Source organism: Acomys minous (genome assembly GCF_964271855.1).
Source record: "Acomys minous genome assembly, chromosome: 8".
NCBI lineage: Eukaryota > Metazoa > Chordata > Mammalia > Rodentia > Muridae > Acomys > Acomys minous.
Genome location: NC_140489.1, coordinates 15,573,724 through 15,595,268, shown reverse-complemented (window position 1 = coordinate 15,595,268; position 21,545 = coordinate 15,573,724). Strand labels below are relative to the sequence as shown.

General features: G+C 47.8%; 1 protein-coding gene across 5 annotated transcripts in view; it reads left to right on the top strand.

Annotated features, from left to right (window-relative positions):
- The first annotated feature begins 167 nt into the window (after positions 1 to 167).
- Positions 168 to 21,545, top strand: part of LOC311603729 (serine protease inhibitor A3F-like) — a 34,970-nt gene continuing 13,592 nt past the window's right edge. Inside the window, exons 1-8 of one of the 5 annotated variants that reach the window (XM_084792818.1) lie at positions 172 to 378; positions 1,782 to 2,400; positions 4,137 to 4,410; positions 5,307 to 5,460; positions 15,616 to 16,234; positions 17,970 to 18,243; positions 19,141 to 19,294; positions 19,746 to 21,280. In XM_084792818.1, coding sequence (XP_084648944.1) covers positions 1,794 to 2,400; positions 4,137 to 4,410; positions 5,307 to 5,460; positions 15,616 to 16,234; positions 17,970 to 18,243; positions 19,141 to 19,294; positions 19,746 to 19,943 — 2,280 coding nt within the window. In that variant the 5' untranslated portion in view covers positions 172 to 378; positions 1,782 to 1,793 and the 3' untranslated portion in view covers positions 19,944 to 21,280. Of the gene's footprint in view, positions 379 to 1,781; positions 2,401 to 4,136; positions 4,411 to 5,306; positions 5,461 to 5,912; positions 6,817 to 14,060; positions 14,250 to 15,615; positions 16,235 to 17,969; positions 18,244 to 19,140; positions 19,295 to 19,745; positions 21,281 to 21,545 lie in introns of those variants that run through there. The other 4 variants (XM_084792817.1, XM_084792822.1, XM_084792819.1 and 1 more) reach the window with 4 other exon arrangements.

Below are 21,545 nucleotides of genomic sequence, written 5' to 3'. Positions count from 1 at the left end.
GAAACGGGCATTCAAGGATTGGGCTCAGTTGATTTGCTCTGATTGTCCCCTGTTGTATGCTGAATAAAGGAAGAGAAGCCAAAACAGGAAACCAGTGGCTTATTTATACCATAGTTAGGGGTTTTTCCCACAAGGGCGTGGTTCTGCCAGCTGGAGACTATGAGTCAGTGTTACCAGAAACCATCCTGTGTGTCCATTTCCAATCTGAACTCAAGAACGGCTTGTCTGGGCCTGCATTTCCTAAGAAGAACGAGGAGTCCTTTGGAAAATATTTAGGCAGCTGTGTGCCCTGGGGAGAGCAACACATCAGGAGGGCAGCAGCAACAAGAAGATCAGAACTCACCTAACACGCACTGTGAGCTTACATCTCCTCTGCAGGTAATGCCCTGATACCTTCTGTCAGGGGACTGAGAAAGGAGGCTTCCCAGAACTGCGTGGTCCTACCTAGAGTGTGAAGTCTTGGTTTGGGGAAGGGTGAGGACTGATTCCTGCTGTACAGGGGCTGGGAAGAGGGGACATTCCTGTAGTGCAGAAAAATCTTCTCTGCAATCTGAGTCTCCATGTCTATAACAGATGCAGGCACAGTGTATCCTCTAGAGTGAATGGAGGCTGCTCTTTCTCATTCTCCACTGACAGGAAGTACTGAGCCCTTGCCTAGCCTGGGGGCTGCTGTAGGAGCCCGCGGGACACAGGACTGGAACAGAGTCCCTCTTCAGGAGGTGGCATGCCTATCATGCTCACAGCTGAGAGGACATGTTTGGGGCCTGGGACCCCACTTTCCTCATAAATCCCATAGGCAAGAAGAAGGGCTCCATCCTCTCCTAGGGACAGAACAAGACAACAGCTCAGCCAATAAGCCAACTCTTCTTCATCACAAACAGACTAGCTGCCTGTTTTCTATGCAAATAATTTTGAACTACCATAATACTGAATGCTTTTCTGAAGAAATGGTGGCTGCACCAGTCTGACAGAGGGAGAAGGCAGCTGAGGCTCCTGGCTCCTCTGCAGGCATGTGGCAGGTAGTGGCCCAGGACACCTTCCTCCCCTGCTCCCTCCTTACTCCTCCTACACTCTTCTAGTCTTCTCTCCTCTCCCCTCCAGCTTCCCTTCTGCTTCCTCACCTTATCCTCCTCCTTACAAACTCCATCCTACTGCCCCCCCAGTCTTCTATTTTGCATGCCTTCATCTTCTTCTCATGTTGTCTTCTGTCCAGTTGTTCTTCTGCCTCATCTTCCCATTACTCTAGCACATACCATTTCCTCTGATCGCCCCTACAGTGTGGACAGAGGAAGCATTGAGCTGCTGTGTTTACAAAGTTCACCAGCCTTCAGTTGGAGTGCTGTAGGGTATCGAGGACATGGCCTTCTAGACAGTTTCCAAGCCCACTCCTGTGCCTGTGATAAGCCAGACACTTTCACTAATAGTGTAATCTGTGCCACTGAACAGGCTGCCCAGTTTGGTGTACCCATTTGCTTTCTACCACATAGCCATACTGTGTCCAGGTATCAGACACTATTCATTTTTCTTCCTATCAGGGATTCTCTCAAACCTGAGGTAGCTTGGCAGGGATGAAAGAACCCTCTAACAAGAGAATTGATTGCAGCAACAGAACTTCCTACAGTGGTGGCCTCAGAGTGGCTAAGGCACCTCCCATGGATGGTCACACAGACCGCAAGGGGCTGTAGAGCAAAACATCAACCCAGGCCAGGTGGGAAAACTAGGAGTTGCTCATGACAAATCTTGGGCCTCACATACTCAAAGGATCTTTTCTTTTCAAACAGGAGGACAGAGAAATGGCTGGCACCTCACCTAGTAACTTCAGCCACACAGCAGGAATATCAGGGAGGAACACTTCAGTCCAGGAAGACAAAGGAAATGGGACACAAGTGAAGAGTCTGCCACTGGACTCCAGCAACACTGACTTTGCCTTCAGCCTCTACAAAGAGCTGGTTCTGAAGACTCCAGAGGAAAATGTTGTTTTCTCCCCTTTCAGTATCTCAGCTGCATTGGCTGTCCTGTCCCTAGGAGCAAACAGCAACACCCTTAAAGAGATCCTGGAAGGTCTCAAGTTCAGTCTCAAAGAGAACGCTGAGACAGACTTCCACCAGGGATTTGGGCACCTCCTGCACATGCTCAGCCAGCCAGAGGACCAGGTGCAGATCAGCACAGGCAGCGCCATGTTTATTGAAAAGCACCTGCAGATCCTGGCAGAGTTCAAGGAGAAGGCAAGGGCTCTGTACCAGGCTGAAGCCTTCATGGCCGACTTCCAGCAGCCTCAAGAGGCCAAAAAGCTCATCAATGACTATGTGAGGAAACAGACCCAGGGGAAGATCAAGGAACTCATCTCAGACCTGGATGACAGGGTTTTGATGGTGCTGGTGAATTACATCTACTTTAAAGGTGAGACTGGTCACTAGTTTGGGTGTGGAGGGGGAGGATGCTGGCTGGGAACCTGTATTCACAGGTTGGCTGCTGGAAAGGAGGTGTCACAGGCTTGGAGACAGGGGTGATTAACTTCTTATTTCTCACAACTCTTAAATCTGCACTATGAGTTTTCTTAGAAAGATGTGCAATTTTTGGTAGAGACTCTGTAGAACCACAGAGCTCTGTATCTAAGAGGACGAATTTTATCTGTGATTTAAAACAGCTTACTATCAGAATGCCATATCTTGCACTGCCAGGCTTCCATACGTGACATGTGCCATGGATACTCCCTCCACAGACAGGTCCCTCAGGCTGCCCATGGCATACAATGTCTCCTACAGGACATTTCTATCCCATGAGAGAGTCTCCATCTCTTGCATGTTCCAGCTGGGCTGTGGAGTTTTTCTGTAAGGAGCTAGGCTACCCTGATTTTCAGGGTGCAAGTGTTATAGGCCACTTTTAGGGGAGAGCCCTGGAGGAATTCCTAAGAGGATCTCTCCCCTGAGACTTCTCTGATGACTTGGACCTGGGCATGGAGAGGAGGGATGAGGGGAAAGCTGTCAGATGGATGTGTCAACCAGGCTGTGTTCTGTGTTTAGTGTCTGGGTGTTTCCTCTATTTTGGATTTTGTAAAATAACAACCCTGTGCCCTGTGTAAGGGCACAGTAGCCAGACTCACTCCTTGGCCATATGTAGGATAACAGGGTAAGGGGCCCAGACTGATGGAAGACTGCCTGGAATTCATATGGGTAAAGGTAAGTGGGGTGACATCCAGTGCCCACACCCTCAACTCCTTGCCTGACACCGAAGGAAAGGAGAAGAGGCCCCACAAAGTGAAGCCTGACGAATGTCCTGCTGTGACTAGGTCAGGGTGAACTTGGATCTGGGCAGAGGGAAGTCCAGAGAAGGGGGAGGACAGGCTGTGAGACTATAGACAGGAAATCAACTGGCCATGGACAGGAGCAGAGAAGATCCCAGAGCTGCTGTGCTCTGAAGACAGGAGACACAGAGTGACAGGCTGAAGACGTAGACTGCAGGGCATGGGTGCCTCTGCTGGACCCCAAACCAAAGCTAAAACGCTGCCTGTCTGTGAGGTGGGAATGTTAATTTAGGCTGCTGCATCCTGGGCCCAAGTTTGTCACAATACCAAGTCCCACAGTTACACGCAGATCATCACACGAACTTGGACTCTGAGGCAAGTCTGAGCAGGGTATCTGTGCTTCACAGAGGTGGGTGTGTACCCCTCATGTCTGAAAAGGACTCCTAAGCCATGTCTTACTTAGCCCACTATCTACAGAAGCTGGGAGATCCAAGTGTGAAAAGTTGCAGGACCCACAAGCCTCACTCTAAGCTCACTCTTGGCCCTGGGCTCTGCCTTCATTAAAGTGGTTCACACTGAGGACCAGCATCACCTGACCACTGTGTGTGAGGACTAAGTCTTTTCTTGTTTACCTGAAAACCTGTGCCACAAGCCTTTGTCTTTTAGACATAGTTCACCCTAATGAAGAAAGGATCCCCAATTCTTCCCACCATTTGCACCCTCATGTCTCTCTTATACACCGCAGTCTCAAATCCCTGACCTCTGATCAGGATCACATATCATTCATAATTCTTCATACAACATATTTTTCCCAATCCAAATTGGGCAGCAATGGAGTGGAACTGGGATATTTCCAATGTTATTACGATCTGACAGCCTGCTCCACATTTAGGCAAATGGAAAACACCCTTTGACCCTCATGACACATTTGAGTCCCAGTTCCACTTGGATGAGAAGAGGTCTGTGATGGTGTCCATGATGAAAATTGAGGACCTGACCACACCCTACTTCCGGGATGAGGAGCTGTGCTGCTCTGTGGTGGAGCTGAAGTACACAGGCAATGCCAGCGCCCTCTTCATCCTCCCTGACCAGGGCAAGATGCAGCAGTTGGAAGCCAGCTTGCAGCCAGAGACCCTGAAGAAGTGGAAGGACTCTCTGAGGCCCACGTATGTATTACAGGACACAGAGCTGGCCAGGCTTCCTGTCCTGCTGTCGTCCTGTGGCTCACTGTCCCTGTAGCTCAGAGTCTCACTAGTGGCCAGGATGACAGTGGAGAGTCAGCAGGGAACAGGTAGACATGAGTTGAATGCCCCTCTGCTGACTCCAAATTGTAGCGCCTGATTTAACTGTCAGAGTTCTCTTTACAAACTGAGATGAGCTACAAGAGGAGTAGATGTTTCCTCTGTCTTTAACAGGCCTTAAATTACAAGGATTCATAAATGGCTTTAGAAGGCTGAGGAAAGTATGGAAGAGATAAACATCTAAGAATCAGCTCTGCCCTATGTAGCTGCGTTATCCCCTAATCACTCACTCATTCACAGTGTGTAGAATGGTGATTCCTAGATCTACTATATGCCACGCTCTGACCTAGTCCCTGAGAGTAAGTCAGAGACAACGGCAGAAACTTACCCTTGAGGATTCATCTATAGGAAAAGAGAGTGTAGGAATGGTAATAAAACTAATCACCATTTAATAAGTTAAAATGGGGAAAGGTGTGAGGTCCAGAATGGGAATGTCCCGGTGAGTGAAACCTGGCTGAAGGTGCAGTGTGCAATTTTAAATTGAAGGGACATTAGGTGACACCTGAGGGTCAGCATGACAGGGGAAGGACTGCATTTTCTGGATCTGGGAGGGGAGCATTCTCAGTAAAGGAACAGCTAGCACCAATCGCTTCCTGTCTGCTGCAAACACATTAGGAAGGGCAAAAACAAATGTCTATGTCCAGATGGGAAGATGGTCTCTCTGCAGTGAGAGGGCTCACTGTGGAGAAGAGACCCAGCTACATGGTGGGTCGATGGGGCCATGGAGTCCACTGACTTTCATTTCTCCTTTTCACTCTCAGGATGATCGGTGAGCTCTACCTGCCCAGGTTCTCCATCTCCACTGACTACAGCCTGGAGAAAATCCTCCCTGAGCTGGGAATCAGGGAAGTCTTCTCCTCCTCACAGGCTGATTTGTCTCGCATCACAGGAGACAAGGATCTATGCGTCTCTCAGGTAAGCAAAGAAACATTGGATAGATCACATTGGGTCCTGAATGCGGATGCTGAAGGCAGGTGGCAGGTGATGATTGGCTATATGTGAGCACACCTGCATTTCTGTCCCTCTAAAAAACGGACAAATCTCGCCAGGAGACAATAAGAGGTAAGGGCCTATAATTGACTCATGGCACCATAGATATCAACTTGTGCTCTACTGTGGGTGCCACCAAATTGCACTGCCAAGCCAGTGTGTGGTGGGTTTGAAGGCAAAACAGATGCACACACTGAGCAAACCCAGGGCATGCCTCATCGCACACCCTGAGCAGAGACTTGGAAAACACAATGTTAGAATTCATATTAGCAGCAAAGAAATTCTCCTGTACATGAGGCCAGCAGGCGCTGCATGCTCCAGGCTTTTCTGCTGCCCTCTCTATTCTCTAGTTGAGTGATGTGTTTCTAACTCCACAGGTGGTGCACAAGGCCATGATGGACGTGGCTGAGAAAGGCACAGAAGCAGCTGCTGCTACAGGAGTCAAATTTGTCCTATGTTGTCTAAAAATAAGAAGTATGATTGTGCGTTTTGACAGACCATTCCTCATGATTATCTGTCACACTAACAGTCAGCTTATCCTCTTTATGTCAAAAGTCACCAACCCCAAGGTGTGACTCCTCTGCCCAGGATCCCAGGAGGGAGCCTGCATATGATTCCCTGTGTGTCCCTGTCAATCATGCTCTGATTGGCTGCTTTCTAGCTGCCTTAGAAAGTGACAGGCACGATTTCTGTGGCTCCCACAGGCACAGGAGCCTTCAGATGTCAGTGTCAGGCTCTCAGGCCTCCTGGAACAACCTGCTCATGTTTCTCAACCTGGATTCTGTCTTTATTCTTCTTCTTCACTGCTGACTCCACTTTCTGTGCCTGTTCCCCAGACCTAGGCACTGAAAGTAGCTGCAGTCCCAGCACAAGTTCTGGTCACATCTGCCATAGCTTCCATAGTCTTCTGGGACCATGCAAGCTTAAAGGCCAACCATGTGAATCACTCAGGCCCAGGACGGACTGGAAAAGCTGCTGCACTGAATCTCATTCCACCTGGTGCTGAGTTCATATGTTATGCTTTCCTTTCTCCAGACCCTGCTACCCACTGGGCTGGCAGGGTCTCCTGACCCTCACCACATCTGGTACAGTCTTGGAGTCCTCAACCCTGCAGCTCCATGGGGCATTTTATTCAGATGAGCTCCATTCCGCCATATCCTTCCTACTTAGGGCAGAGAAACCCAGATGACCAACCTCACATGACCAATGACCATTTCTGGTTTCATCACCCAAAACGAAGAGGTAGAGCAAAGGATCAATAAACATATTCCTGCAAAGAAAGTGGCCCATCAATTTTTACTCACCTCCTGTTGACAGGGTGTAGCCTCTAGTGAGAAGAGAGCAATATGGCTTGTCATTCACACACTGTGATTCGTGTTCCAATACTCTTGCCTCCATGCCATTATCAGCATGAGGAAACCGAGGAACAGAGAAGCTTAGCCAGTTTCTCTTTTCTACACAGGTAGCCATTATGGTATTCCAGGTTTTCTGATTCCACAGCGACCATCTTCACCAAGCCAGGAGTCTACCCGTGAGGAATCACAGTGGTAGTGGGGAGGTGGATGATGACACAAGGTGCTGATGCTTCACTATGAGGGAAAAAAATGGGACTGTGGCGAGGGTGGCTACTGTGCTGATGTGAGGAGGAGGAAGATGTGGTCAGATGACCAGAGACAAAGTTGTGGGCAGGGAAAAGAACAATGGGTCCATTTCTGAAGATCACCATGCATTCATGCTTTGCTTATGCCACACAGCCCACCAGGTCTAAGCAAGTCTGACACATAATCACCTGGTGGTGACTTTGGCCAAATTGTCTGACAGAAGTAGCGGCCAAGTTTCCATATCTATACAATTACCAGAGAATCTTTACTATGGAGCCCTATGGGATAGACAGAAATAATAGTGGTGGTAATTATAATAACTGTCAAAATCCTGGCAGCTTCTTCCGCCCTTATACTTCCTCCCACCTCTTCAGCCACGTCAGAAACCTTCTCCAGGGTTCAGGCTTATGAAGAGCCCTTGCCCATCCAGGTCAGGTGTGGTTGGCACAGCTGAGGAGGTTACTGAAGCAGCTGCCACCAGGAATCAAGATGGACCTCCATTCAGAGGACACTGCCTGCCAGTCTGCAGTTGACCAGGTCCTCCATGGTGTCCATGTGCTCCCCTAACCTGGAACACACTCTCACAGAGAACAATCATCACTCCCGGAAGTTACGCAAGTTGTAACTTTCTAAGGAGACAGCTGTAGGATGCTCACAGCAGACCCTTTAGGTACAGCCTGCACCATGCAGCATGTACAAAATCTGTAGTGTGTTTATAGCAGTTTGCTCACTTTGCTGTGCTCCCACTTAAGCCACGACACAGTATCAAAGAGTAACTGTGCATAGATTCATGGGTCCCCAAAGAGCAGCCACCAGGAACTGCCTATCTCTAAACCCTCACTAGGCAGGCATTGTGCCCCTAAAACCACCACAGCCTGACTCCAGAGCCTTCAGAAGTGATGAACACAGTGTAGGCAATAGGTAAGGGGGTGTGCTGTTTAGGCTTTGGTCACTGTGACAGCACTTCTGTGATAACCAGCTGAAGGAAGCCAAGGTTTTGTTGGAATCATAGTTTTACAGAGCTCAGTCTAGCATCTGCTGTCTCCAATACTTGGGCTTGACCAAGTCAAACCATTTATATGGAAAGACACTATCATTAGAATGAAGGCAGGGGGCATGCTGGATGGGCAAAGAGCTAGCCACTCATGCATGAGTTTCTGAAGTTTAGTCCCTGAAATGGAAAAGAAAAGGCCAAGTGTGGTAGCATGAACTGTGGTCCCAACTCTAGGGAATGAAAGCAGGTGGTTCCCCTGCACTTTCTGGCTGGCTACCATAGCCAAGCCTTTGGCTTCTGGACCTATAAGCAGACACCATCTTAAACATGAGGGTGGATGGAGAAGGCTAGCTGAGGTTGACCTCTCACCTCCATATGGATAGGCACAGAGATGCACACACACACACAACCACAAACACACTGAAACACATAAATTCTATCTTAGAAGAGGAGGAGAAAGCAGACTGAGGAGAGACTGTATGGTGGATCCCTGGTTTGACTTACACATGGGAGATTTTAAGTTCTCAGAACTGTGAGACTGAGGAGACAATCCCCATGAAGAGAACAAATGTCTGCAAGCTCAGACCCATTGTCTTTGTTAGGGTTCCATAGTTCTGCAACTCCAATAAAGTAAACTGTGTCACTGAGGACTGGCTTAGAGTTCAAAGATTATGTCTGTTACGGTCATGGCAGGAAACATGGCAGAATGCAGCAGGACATGGTACTGGAGAGGGAGCTGAGGATTCTGCATCTGGCTCAACAGGCAGCAGAAGTGAAAGCCACATCACACCACTTGAGATTATGAAACATCAAAGGCCACCCACACAGTGGCACACTTCCATCATCAAGGCCACACCTTCTAATGGTGCTACTCGCGATTGACATATGAGACCATATCATTCAAACATTGAAGTATCTGTCTCTAGAATTCTGAAGATATATAAGGGTTAATTGACAAGAGTCCACCCTTGACACAAGCTGGGATGCTGCACCTTTCTTCAGCTGTTAATGTTACTATGTCATCAATGCCAGGCTCCTTATTGGCCAGAGAGACGAGGGCTATATTGATGGATAGAATGGACGATGCTCTGGTTCAGACTCCTCCCTGGTTCAGCATTAACTGTAGGTATTTGGCATTGGCATCGTACACAGAAGGGGGTCAACAATGAGGCTCACCTCAACAGGGCTACCGATGATGCACAGGATCTTAGGCATGAAAGAAGGAGCAACTAAGATGTCCAGAAGACACAGGGTCCAAAGGGGGAACTCCTGCATAGGTAGGAACTCGCTGTTAGAAACTGCTATGTTGTTGAAATGATCCACCTGAGAAAGATATTGACATCAATGCTCTTAAGCCAAAGTCAGTTTTAATTACTATAATTGATAGCCAGAACAAGAATAGGCTAGACTCCTGATAAATCTATAGATGCCCAAGCTTAGGGGCACAGAATTATTAAAAGCACAGATAACATAGATCATAAGTTACATACAAGTTAGATGTAGGTCAGGTTAATTTTACATTTTCAGTCATGTCTGAGCTTAGTACACATTTCAATAACAATGTGACAAATAACTTTGACTTATGGTTCCTAATATTTGGTTCCCTTTACTTATTCTGGTTTATCATCTGGACCATGGATATGTCAAATATATTCCCAGGCCCAAGTGGCTCTTGTGGGGGAACACATAAAGGGCTGAAACTGTGTGAACCAGTATAAGATGGAGTCAGAGATGATGGACTCCCCTCCTTCAACTCACTGTGAGACTGTGTGTTATCTCTGGCATGTCTCTCCTTACTCTCTCCCTTGGTCATAAGGATGAAAAACGAGACTGGTCTTCTCACTCTTCTGCTGATGAAGAATAAATTGCCCTCAAAACACAGTCTAAATAACAAGCAATATGGATTAACTCCCAGAGCCAGGCACCCATGAGGAACCAGGCTGAGTGGTTGTGATACAAGGCCTCTTGTGAGTCACACTGTCCGCTAAAGACTTGACAAGTACTGGGGGTTCTGTGTTCAAGTTCACGCTCATGATTTTTATTTCATTCAGCTATACTGCTGAGGAAGGAACCCAGGGCCTTGTGTTGTTTGGGCATGCACACTACCACTAAGCTAAACCCTCAGCCATGTCATGGCTTTTGATGGGAAATCTCTCTGAGCCTATTCAAGGGATGGTTCAGACTGAAATTCTGGTGTGGGACAAAGAGAGGTAGTGAGAGACATGGAAAGAGAAGAAGAGGAAGATACAGGAAAATCAAGGCAAAACAGGGAGAAAACTAGGAGGAAGAAAGGAGAGAGGTGATTTGGGGAGGGTTTGAAAGAGGCCTGGAAAGGACTGTCAAAGTGGAGGCTGAGCACACATGTGACGCCAGCACAGGAAGATTACAAGTTTGAGGTCAACGGTGATTTAGGAGTTGTTTTTCTTGTTCCTGGGTAAGAAAACACGACAGACATGGCTTGAAGGTAGAAGGGCTTATTACAGATCTTGGTTCCTTTGAAGAACAGCAGTGTTGCAGGAAAAGTTTTGATTGGTGATGGCAGTGGGTGATGAGCTTTTTCTCTCTGAAGGAACTAGAAACAGAAATCATTATCAGAACTCGGCCACTTAAATCCCTTGAACTCACAGCCTTAGTCAAAGTGAGCACTGGCTCCTGAAGATTTTCAAGCTCTGGGCCTATAAGGTCATTGCACAAAACATAACACTTTTCTACATAGTAAGACTATTTCCTAATCAGAACTGAACAAAACCAGTTATCACTGAGATGTCAGTGATAACTATTGCTTTCTTAGAAAACTCACAATTGATGGCAATATGACTCAGTGATGAAGACCTCAAGATAACGCAGAGCAGGATTCTGGTAAGCAAATACATTCCCTCCTAGCTATTGCAAATGTTTATCAAGCTGATGTTGCAGCCACGATATATTGGAGTTAAAATAAAAAGATGGTGAGGTAGAATGACTGAGGTGGTTAAGAAGCTTAAGGAGACAAGCAAGTGGAGTGGAAGAGTCCAGGTTGACATGGGAAGGGACCATGACTGAACAAGGGGGAGACAGGGCAAGCTGGATGAAGGACAACCTTGAAATGGTGGCATTGAGAATTTCAGATTAAGGAAGAGTGTGAGAGACTTAGAAAATGGCTGGAGGAATCTTACTACAAGGAGAACCCCATAGAAAGGGAGAAAGGGGTTGCCCTAAATGATTTAAGAACAGCATCTCAATCCCTGGTGTCCCCTATAAGAGTGTAACTTCTCAGAAAGATACTCAGTATCACAGTGGAAAGCTATATTTTACACAGATGGGATACTGGAGGAATGGGAGTGTGGCTGTCTGATACACCAGCTTCGCTTGGTCAATGGGCTCTTGGAGTCTAGAAAGACAGAGAGACACCAGGCTTCAGTGACCCCATGAGAGGACAGAAGAGAGGAGGCAACTTCAAAATGTCATTTAAACAAGAAGGGGTAGACATAGGAGTGGGCAGAGTATGAGAATGACTTAGCTAGGGTTTCTATTGTTGTGTTGAAACATGAACAAAAAGCAAGCTGGGGAGGAAATGATATCTTGGCACACACTACTGCAGCAATGCTGGTCAGTGAATGATGTCAGGGCAGGAACTGAAGCAGGGCAGGATCCTGAAGACAAGAGCTTCTGCAGAGGCCATGGAGGTGTGCGTTACTGGCGTGCTCTCCATGGCATGCTCTTTCTGCTTTTGTATGGAACCCAGGACCTGCAGACCAGGGATGTCACCACCCACAGTGGGTTAGGCCCTCCACTTAATTACTGAGAATGCCCTATAGGCTGGCTCACTGGCTCAACTTTGGGAGCCATTTTCTCCTTATAAGTTCTTTCCCCTAGCATATCTATAGTTGGTTTCGAGCTGGAATAAGTCTAGCCAATACAGTGGAAGAGAGAAACAGCTTGAAAGGGCATCTCTAAAATGTGGAGATGAATCTGAGAGGCAGAATCAAGAGTTATAGTCGGAGGTGTATGAAAAATCAGCAGTTTTATTCACTTTGGGTACATAGGTCCCTTAAAAAGGGGCCCAGTGTTCTCTTCCTGATTTCAGCTTCAACTGTAAGCAGAGGACAAGTGATGTCGTCAAACTAGACAATGTTTTGTGTAGAAAGAAAGATTTGTTGGAGTCAAGTGCCAAAGCAATCTCTCTCTCTCTCTCTCTCTCTCTCTCTCTCTCTCTCTCTCTCTCTCTCGATATGAAACTGAGAGAATAATTAAATGGTAGAAAAGAAAACAGACCTTCTATGACATCAGGGTAGGGAGCCCTGAGCTGATTCAGGCTGTCTGCATTGAAGGGGATCTGGGTCCCTTGCCCGAAGTAGATGGTATTTGTGCAAATGTTAGGGTGACTCCTGTCAAACAGATATGGGCCATAGATGATCTTCTTCCCTGATATACAGAGATACACCTTGAGGCTTTGTTTAGCCATTCAAAATGCTGCTTTTTAGAACCAGGACTCCCATTTGAGGGCAATGGCTTTGGATCTAACACCTACCTGCTCACACAAAACCTACAGCTCTCATTGTAAAGTGAAGAAAATATACTTTGTTCTGGAGCCATTTTGAATGACAATGGTCAGAGAACACAGAATTGGGTTACCAAATTTAATGTCCAAAGAGGAATCAGTTTCAGGAAAACTATAGCTTTACAAAATCAAGAAAGTCACAAATCAAGGCATGTTTAAAATGCATGGGTGGGCATCTCAGAGAGGCAGGTGCCTCCAGAAGGTGAAGCTTCTTGTTGGCTCTGTTTCTTACAGTTAAACTTTATTATACAACCCAACTGTTTTACACAAGAGGAAAAAAGGTTAAAAGGAAATAAGAGGGGATATTCCAGTGTCCATGACACAGGACAGGTCCCAATGTGTCTCTGGCTGGTGCACTGGTGAGGCCTGTTCGCTGATCCTTTTCCCGATCCACATGCATTTGAGATGGGTCTGAACACGCTGCTCCTCTCGGTCCTCTCTACCTGCCTGTCTCTCATGTGCAAGGGCCAGTCTCCTCCTCCCATGGAGGGTTGATTAGAAATGCAATAATCCATTTGGAGTTTCTCCCCCAACCCTCTGACTCCCCTCCTTTCTGCTTCCTGATTTCCAGACCCCGGATGGCTCCACCCAGTCTATCTCAAGGTTAATCTCAGGGAGTATCCATGGTGTGTCCAAGGGCAAAGCCCTCCAAGACTGCTTTCACCTATGACAAAGCTTACAATCCTCCCCACAGCTTCTCTATAGGCTCAAGATGCCATCTGTTGGTGTTCTTAGGGTTTGAATTAAAGCTAGTTGCCCATTGACTTCACAGATCCTATTGTCACAATGTTAGTCCTGACAGACTGAGGCAACACATGGATGTTCCATAGAGGCAGAACTTAGTCCCTCATGAGGGACTTAGCCTCTGGGTGGATATGCTGTTCTCCAGCCTCTCTACAGCCCTGACATTCCATCAGCCAGTCAGTCTCTTCACACACAGACTCCATTCAGATTCCCTCCACTGACAGACACAGGCAGCTTCCCCTTCAGTGGTGTGAAGCCAAGGAGTGGAGAGCAAGCCTCTAGAATGTACCCATCCCTGCTTCTAGAACATCCCATAACCTACAGTTATGTAGATGTAGACCAAGTCTTGTCAACATTGATGTCTGTGATTATTTATGTGTGAGTCTCCCTGAAGAAATGGAGAGCGTGGACAAAGAGTTGTATTCCTATTGAGTGACTGAGCTAGTCCATGGCAAATATAATCTAAATTTCTCCCTGGTGACAAGGGCATTCAAGGATTGGGCTCAGTTGATTTTCTCTGATTGTCCCCTGTTGCATGCTGAATAATGGAAGAGAAGCCAAAACAGGAAACCACAGAGGGTTTTCCCACAAGGGCGTGGTTCTGCCAGCTGGAGCCTATGACTAAGTGTTACCAGAAACCATCCTGTGTGTCCATTTCCAATCTGAACTCAAGAACAGCTTGTCTGGGCCTGCATTTCCTAAGAAGAATGAGGAGTCCCTTGGGGGAATATATAGGCAGCAGTGTTCTCTGGAGAGCAACACATCAGGAGGGCAGCAGCAACAAGAAGATCAGAACTCACCTAACACACACTGTGAGCTTACATCTCCTCTGCAGGTAATGCCCTGATACCTTCTCTCTGGGAACTGAGAAAGGAGGCTTCCCAGAACTGTGTGGTCCTGGCATGAGTGTGAAGTCTTGGTTTGGAGAAGGGTAAGGACTAGATCCTGCTGTACTGGGGCTGGGATGCGGGAACATTCCTGTAGTGCAGAAATATCTTCTCTGCAGTCTGAGTCTCCATGTCTATAGCAGATGCAGGCACAGTGGATCCTCTAGAGTGAATGCAGGCTGCTCCTTCTCATTCTCCACTGAAAGGAAGTACTGAGCCCTTGCCTAGCCTGGGGCTGCTGTAGGAGCCAGTGGGACACAGGACTGGAACAGAGTCCCTCTTCAGGAGGTGGCATGCCTACATGCTCACAGCTGAGGGGACATGTTTGGGGCCTGGGGCCCCACTTTCCTCATAAATCCCATAGGCAAGAAGGGCCACCAATAAGCCACGTCTTCTTTCACACAAACAGACTAGCTGCCTCTTTTCTCTGCAAATAATTTTTGAACTATCATATTGCTGAATGCTGTTCTGAAGAAATGGTGGCTGCACCAGTCTGACAGAGGGAGAAGGCAGCTGAGGCTCCTGGCTCCTCTGCAGGCATGTGGCAGGTAGTGGCCCAGGGACACCTTCCTCCCCTGCTCCCTCCTTACTCCTCCTACATTCTTCTAGTCTTCTCTCCTCTCCCCTCCAGCTTCCCTTCTGCTTCCTCACCTTATCCTCCTCCTTACAAACTCCATCCTACTGCCCCCCACCCCGTCTTCTACTTTTGCATGCCTTCATCTTCTTCTCTTCTCATGTTGTCTTCTGTCCAGTTGGTCTTCCTCATCTTCCCACTTCTCTAGCACATACTTTTTTCCTCTGATCGCCCCTACGGTGTGGACAGAGGAAGCATTGAGCTGCTGTGTTTACAAAGTTCACCAGCCTTCAGTTGGAGTGCTGTAGGGTATCGAGGACACGGCCCTCTAGACAGTTTCCAAGCCCACTCCTATGCCTGTGATAAGCCAGACACTTTTACTAATAGTGTAATCTGCCACTAAACAGGCTGCTCAGTTTGGTGTACCTATTTGCTTTCTACCACATAGCCATCCTGTGTCCAGGTATCAGACACTATTCTTTTTTCTTCCTATCAGGGATTCTCTCAAACCTGAGGTAGCTTGGCAGGGATGAAGGAACCCTCTAACAGGAGAATTGATTGCAGCAACAGAACTTCCTACAGTGGTAGCCTCAGAGTGGCTAGAGCACCTCCCATTGATGGTAACACAGCCCGCAAGGGGCAGTCTAGCACAACCTCAACCCAGACCAGGTGGGAAAACTAGAAGTTCCTCATGACAAATCTTGGACCTCACATACTCAAAGGATCTTTTCTTTTCAAAGGAGGACAGAGAAATGGCTGGCACCTCACCTAGTAACTTCAGCCACACAGCAGGAATATCAGGGAGGAACACTTCCATCCAGGAAGACAAAGAAAATGGGACACAAGTGAAAAGTCGGCCACTGGACTGCAGCAACACTGACTTTGCCTTCAGCCTCTACAAAGAGCTGATTCTGAAGACTCCAGAGGAAAATGTTGTTTTCTCCCCTTTCAGTATCTCAGCCGCATTGGCTTTCCTATCCCTGGGAGCAAACAGCAACACCCTTAAAGAGATCCTAGAGGGTCTCAAGTTCAATCTCAAAGAGAACACTGAGACAGACTTCCAACAGGGATATGAGCACCTCCTGCACATGCTCAGCCAGCCAGGGGACCAGGTGCAGATCAGCACAGGCAGCGCCATGTTTATTGAAAAGCACCTGCAGATCCTGGCAGAGTTCAAGGAGAAGGCAAGGGCTCTGTACCAGGCTGAAGCCTTCATGGCCGACTTCCAGCAGCCTCAAGAGGCCAAAAAGCTCATCAATGACTATGTGAGGAAACAGACCCAGGAAAAGATCAAGGAACTCATCTCTGACCTGGATGACAGTGTTTTGATGGTGCTGGTGAATTACATCTACTTTAAAGGTGAGACTGGTCACTAGTTTGGGAGTGGAGGGGGAGGATGCTGGCTGGGAACCTGTATTCACAGGTTGGCTGCTGGAAAGGAGATGTCACAGGCTTGGAGACATGGGTGATTAACTTCTTATTTCTCACAACTCTTAAATCTGCACTATGAGTTTTCTTAGAAAGATGTGCAATTTTTGGTAGAGACTCTATAGAACCACAGAGCTCTGTATCTAAGGGGACGAATTTTATCTGTGATTTACAACAGCTTACTATCAGAATGCCATACCTTGTACTGCCAGGCTTCCATAAGTGACATATGCCATGGATAGTCCCTCCACAAACAGGTCCCTCAGGCTGCCCGTGGCATACAATGTCTCCTACAGGACATTTCTATCCCATGAGAGAGTCTCCATCTCTTGCATGTTCCAGCTGGGCTGTGGAGTTTTTCTGTAAGGAGCATGGCTACCCTGACTTTCAGGGTGCAAGTGTTATAGCCACAGTTAGTGGAGAGCCCTGGAGGAATTCCTAAGAGGATCTCTCCCCTGAGACTTCTCTGATGACTTGGACCTGGGCATGGAGAGGAGGGATGAGGGGAAAGCTGTCAGATGGATGTGTCAACCAGGCTGTGTTCTGTGTTTAGTGTCTGGGTGTTTCATCTCTTTTGGGTTTTGTAAAATAACTACCCTGTGCCCTGTGGAAGGGCACAGTAGCCAGACTCACTCCTTGGCCATATGTAGGATAACAGGGTAAGGGGCCCAGACTGATGGAAGACTGGCTGGAATTCATATGGGTAAAGGTAAGTGGGGTGACATCCAGTGCCCACACCCTCAACTCCCTGCCTGACACCGAAGGAAAGGAGAAGAGGCCCCACAAAGTGAAACCTGACAATAGTCCTGCTGGGACTAGGGCAGGGGGGGATTTGGATCTGGGCATAGGGAAGTCCAGAGAAGGGGGAGGACAGGCTGTGAGACTATAGACAGGAAACCAACTGGCCATGGACAGGAGCAGAGAAGATCCCAGAGCTGCTGTGCTCTGAAGACAGGAGACACAGAGTGACGGCCTGAAGACGTAGACTGCAGGGCATGGGTGCCTCTGCTGGACCCCAAACCAAAGCTAAAACGCTGCCTGTCTGTGAGGTGGGAATGTTAATTTAGGCTGCTGCATCCTGGGCCCAAGTTTGTCACAATACCAAGTCCCACAGTTACATGCAGATCATCACACGAACTTGGACTCTGAGGCAAGTCTGAGCAGGGTATCTGTGCTTCACAGAGGTGGGTGTGTACCCCTCATGTCTGAAAAGGACTCCTAAGCCATGTCTTACTTAGCCCACTATCTACAGAAGCCGGAAGATCCAAGTGTGAAAAGTTGCAGGACCCACAAGCTTCACTCTAAGCTCACTCTTGGCCCTGGGCTCTGCCTTCATTAAAGTGGTTCACACTGAGGACCAGCATCACCTGACCACTGTGTGTGAGGACTCAGTCTTTTCTTGTTTACCTGAAAACCTGTGCCACAAGCCTTTGTCTTTTAGACATAGTTCTCCCTAATGAAGAAAGGATCCCCAATTCTTCCCACCATTTGCACCCTCATGTCTCTCTTATACACCGCAGTCTCAAATCCCTGACCTCTGATCAGGATCACATATCATTCATAATTCTTCATACAACATATTTTCCCAATCCAAATTGGGAAGCAATGGAGTGGAACTGGGATATTTCCAATGTTGTTACGATCTGACAGCCTGCTCCACATTTAGGCAAATGGAAAACGCCCTTTGACCCTCATGACACATTTGAGTCCCATTTCCACTTGGATGAGAAGAGGTCTGTGATGGTGCCCATGATGAAAATTGAGGACCTGACCACACCCTACTTCCGGGATGAGGAGCTGTGCTGCTCTGTGGTGGAGCTGAAGTATGCAGGCAATGCCAGCGCCCTCTTCATCCTCCCTGACCAGGGCAAGATGCAGCAGTTGGAAGCCAGCTTGCAGCCAGAGACCCTGAGGAAGTGGAAGGACTCTCTGAGGCCCACGTATGTATTACACGACCCAGAGCTGGCCAGGCTTCCTGTCCTGCTGTCGTCCTGTGGCTCACTGTCCCTGTAGCTCAGAGTCTCACTAGTGGCCAGGATGACAGTGGAGAGTCAGCAGGGAACAGGTGCACATGAGTTGAATGCACCTCTGCTGACTCCAAATTGTAGCGCCTGATTTAACTGTCAGAGTTCTCTTTACAAACTGAGATGAGCTACAAGAGGAGTCGATGTTTCCTCTATCTTTAACAGGCCTTAAATTACAAGGATTCATGAATGGCTTTTGGAAGGCAGAGGAAAGTATGGAAGAGATAAACATCTAAGAATCAGCTCTGCCCTATGTAGACACATTATCCGTTAATCACTCACTCATTCACAGTGTGTAGAATGGAGATTCCTAGATCTACTATATGCCAAGCTCTGACCTAGTCCCTGAGAGTAAGTCAGAGACCAAGGCAGAAACTTACCCTTGAGGATTCATCTATAGGAAAAGAGAGTGTAGGAATGGAAATAAAACTAATCACCATTTAATAAGTTAAAATGGGGAAAGGTGTGAGGTTTAGAATGGGAGTGTCCCGGTGAGTGAAAGCTGGGCTAAGGTGCAGTGTGCAATTTTAAATTGAAGGGACATTAGGTGACACCTGAGGGTCAGCATGACAGGGGAAGGACTGCATTTTCTGGATCTGGGAGGGGAGCATTCTCAGTAAAGGAACAGCTAGCACCAATTGCTTCCTGTCTGCTGCAAACACATTAGGAAGGGCAAAAACAAATGTCTATGTCCAGATGGGAAGATGGTCTCTCTGCAGTGAGAGGGCTGTCTGTGGAGAAGAGACCCAGCTACATGGTGGGTCGATGGGGCCATGGAGTCCACTGACTTTCATTTCTCCTTTTCACTCTCAGGATGATCGGTGAGCTCTACCTGCCCAGGTTCTCCATCTCCACTGACTACAGCCTGGAGAAAATCCTCCCTGAGCTGGGAATCAGGGAAGTCTTCTCCTCCTCACAGGCTGATTTGTCTCGCGTCACAGGAGACAAGGATCTATGCGTCTCTCAGGTAAGCAAAGAAACATTGGATAGATCACATTGGTTCCTGAATGCGGATGCTGAAGGCAGGTGGCAGGTGATGATTGGCTATATGTGAGCACACCTGCATTTCTGTCCCTCTAAAAAACGGACAAATCTCGCCAGGAGACAATAAGAGGTAAGGGCCTATAATTGACTCATGGCACCATAGATATCAACTTGTGCTCTACTGTGGGTGCCACCAAATTGCACTGCCAAGCCAGTGTGTGGTGGGTTTGAAGGCAAAACAGATGCACACACTGAGCAAACCCAGGGCATGCCTCATCGCACACCCTGAGCAGAGACTTGGAAAACACAATGTTAGAATTCATATTAGCAGCAAAGAAATTCTCCTGTACATGAGGTCAGCAGTCGCTGCATGCTCCAGGTTTGTCTGCTGCCCTCTCTACTCTCTAGTTGAGTGTGTGTTTCTAACTCCACAGGTGGTGCACAAGGCCATGATGGACGTGGCTGAGAAAGGCACAGAAGCCGCTGCTGCTACAGGAATGAAATTTGTCCTATGTTGTCTAATAATAAGAAGTATGATTGTGCGTTTTGACAGACCATTCCTCATGATTATCTGTCACACTAACAGTCAGCTTATCCTCTTTATGTCAAAAGTCACCAACCCCAAGGTGTGACTCCTCTGCCCAGGATCCCAGGAGGGAGCCTGCATGTGATTCCCTGTGTGCCCCTGTCAATCATGTTCTGATTGGCCGCTTTCTAGCTGCCTTAGAAAGTGACAGGCACGATTTCTGTGGCTCCCACAGGCACAGGAGCCTTCAGATGTCAGTGTCAGGCTCTCAGGCCTCCTGGGACAACCTGCTCATGTTTCTCAACCTGGATTCTGTCTTTATTCTTCTTCACTGCTGACTCCACTTTCTGTGCCTGTTGCCCATACCTAGGCACTGAAAGTAGCTGCAGTCCCAGCACAAATTCTGGTCACATCTGCCATAGCTTCCATAGTCTTCTGGGACCATGCAAGCTTAAAGGCCAACCATGTGAATCACTCAGGCCCAGGACGGACAGGATAAGCTGCTGCACTGAATCTCATTCCACCTGGTGCTGAGTTCATATGTTATGCTTTCCTTTCTCCAGACCCTGCTACCCACTGGGCTGGCAGGGTCTCCTGACCCTCACCACATCTGGTACAGTCTTGGAGTCCTCAACCCTGCAGCTCCATGGGGCATTTTATTCAGATGAGCTCCATTCCGCCATATCACTTCTACTTAGGGCAGAGAAACCCAGATGACCAACCTCACATGACCAATGACCATTTCTGGTTTCATCACCCAAAACGAAGAGGTAGAGCAAAGGATCAATAAACATATTCTTGCAAAGAAAGTGGTCCATCAGTTTTTACTCACCTCCTGTTGACAGGGTGTAGCCTCTAGTGACAAGAGAGCAATATGGATTGTCATTCACACACCGTGATTCGTGTTCCAATACTCTTGCCTCCATGCCATTATCAGCACGAGGAAACCGAGGAACAGAGAAGCTTAGCCAGTTTGTCTTTTCTACACAGGTAGCCATTATGGTATTCCAGGTTTTCTGATTCCACAGGGACCATCTTCACCAAGCCAGGAGTCTACCCATGAGGAATCACAGTGGTAGTGGGGAGGTGGATGATGACACAAGGTGCTGATGCTTCACTATGAGGGAAAAAAATGGGACTGTGGCGAGGGTGGCTACTGTGCTGATGTGAGGAGGAGGAAGATGTGGTCAGATGACCAGAGACAAAGTTGTGGGCAGGGAAAAGAACAATGGGTCCATTTCTGAAGATCACCATGTGTCTTGTCCTTCAAAATTTGCTTATGCCACACAGCCCACCAGGTCTAAGCAAGTCTGACACATAATCACCTGGTGGTGACTTTGGCCAAATTGTCTGACAGAAGTATCTGCCAAGTTTCCATATCTATACAATTACCAGAGAATCTTTACTATGGAGCACTATGGGATAGACAGAAATAATAGTGGTGGTCATTATAATAACTGTCAAAATCCTGGCTGCTTATTCCACCCTTATACTTCCGCCCACCTCTTCAGCCACGTCAGAAACCTTCTCCAGGGTTCAGGCTTATGAAGAGCCATTGCCCATCCAGGTCACGTGTGGTTGGCACAGCTCAGGAGGTTACTGAAGCAGCTGCCACCAGGAATCAAGATGGACCTCCCTGGAGAGGACACTGCCTGCCAGTCTGCAGTTGACCAGGTCCACCATGGTGTGCATGTGCTCCCCTAACCTG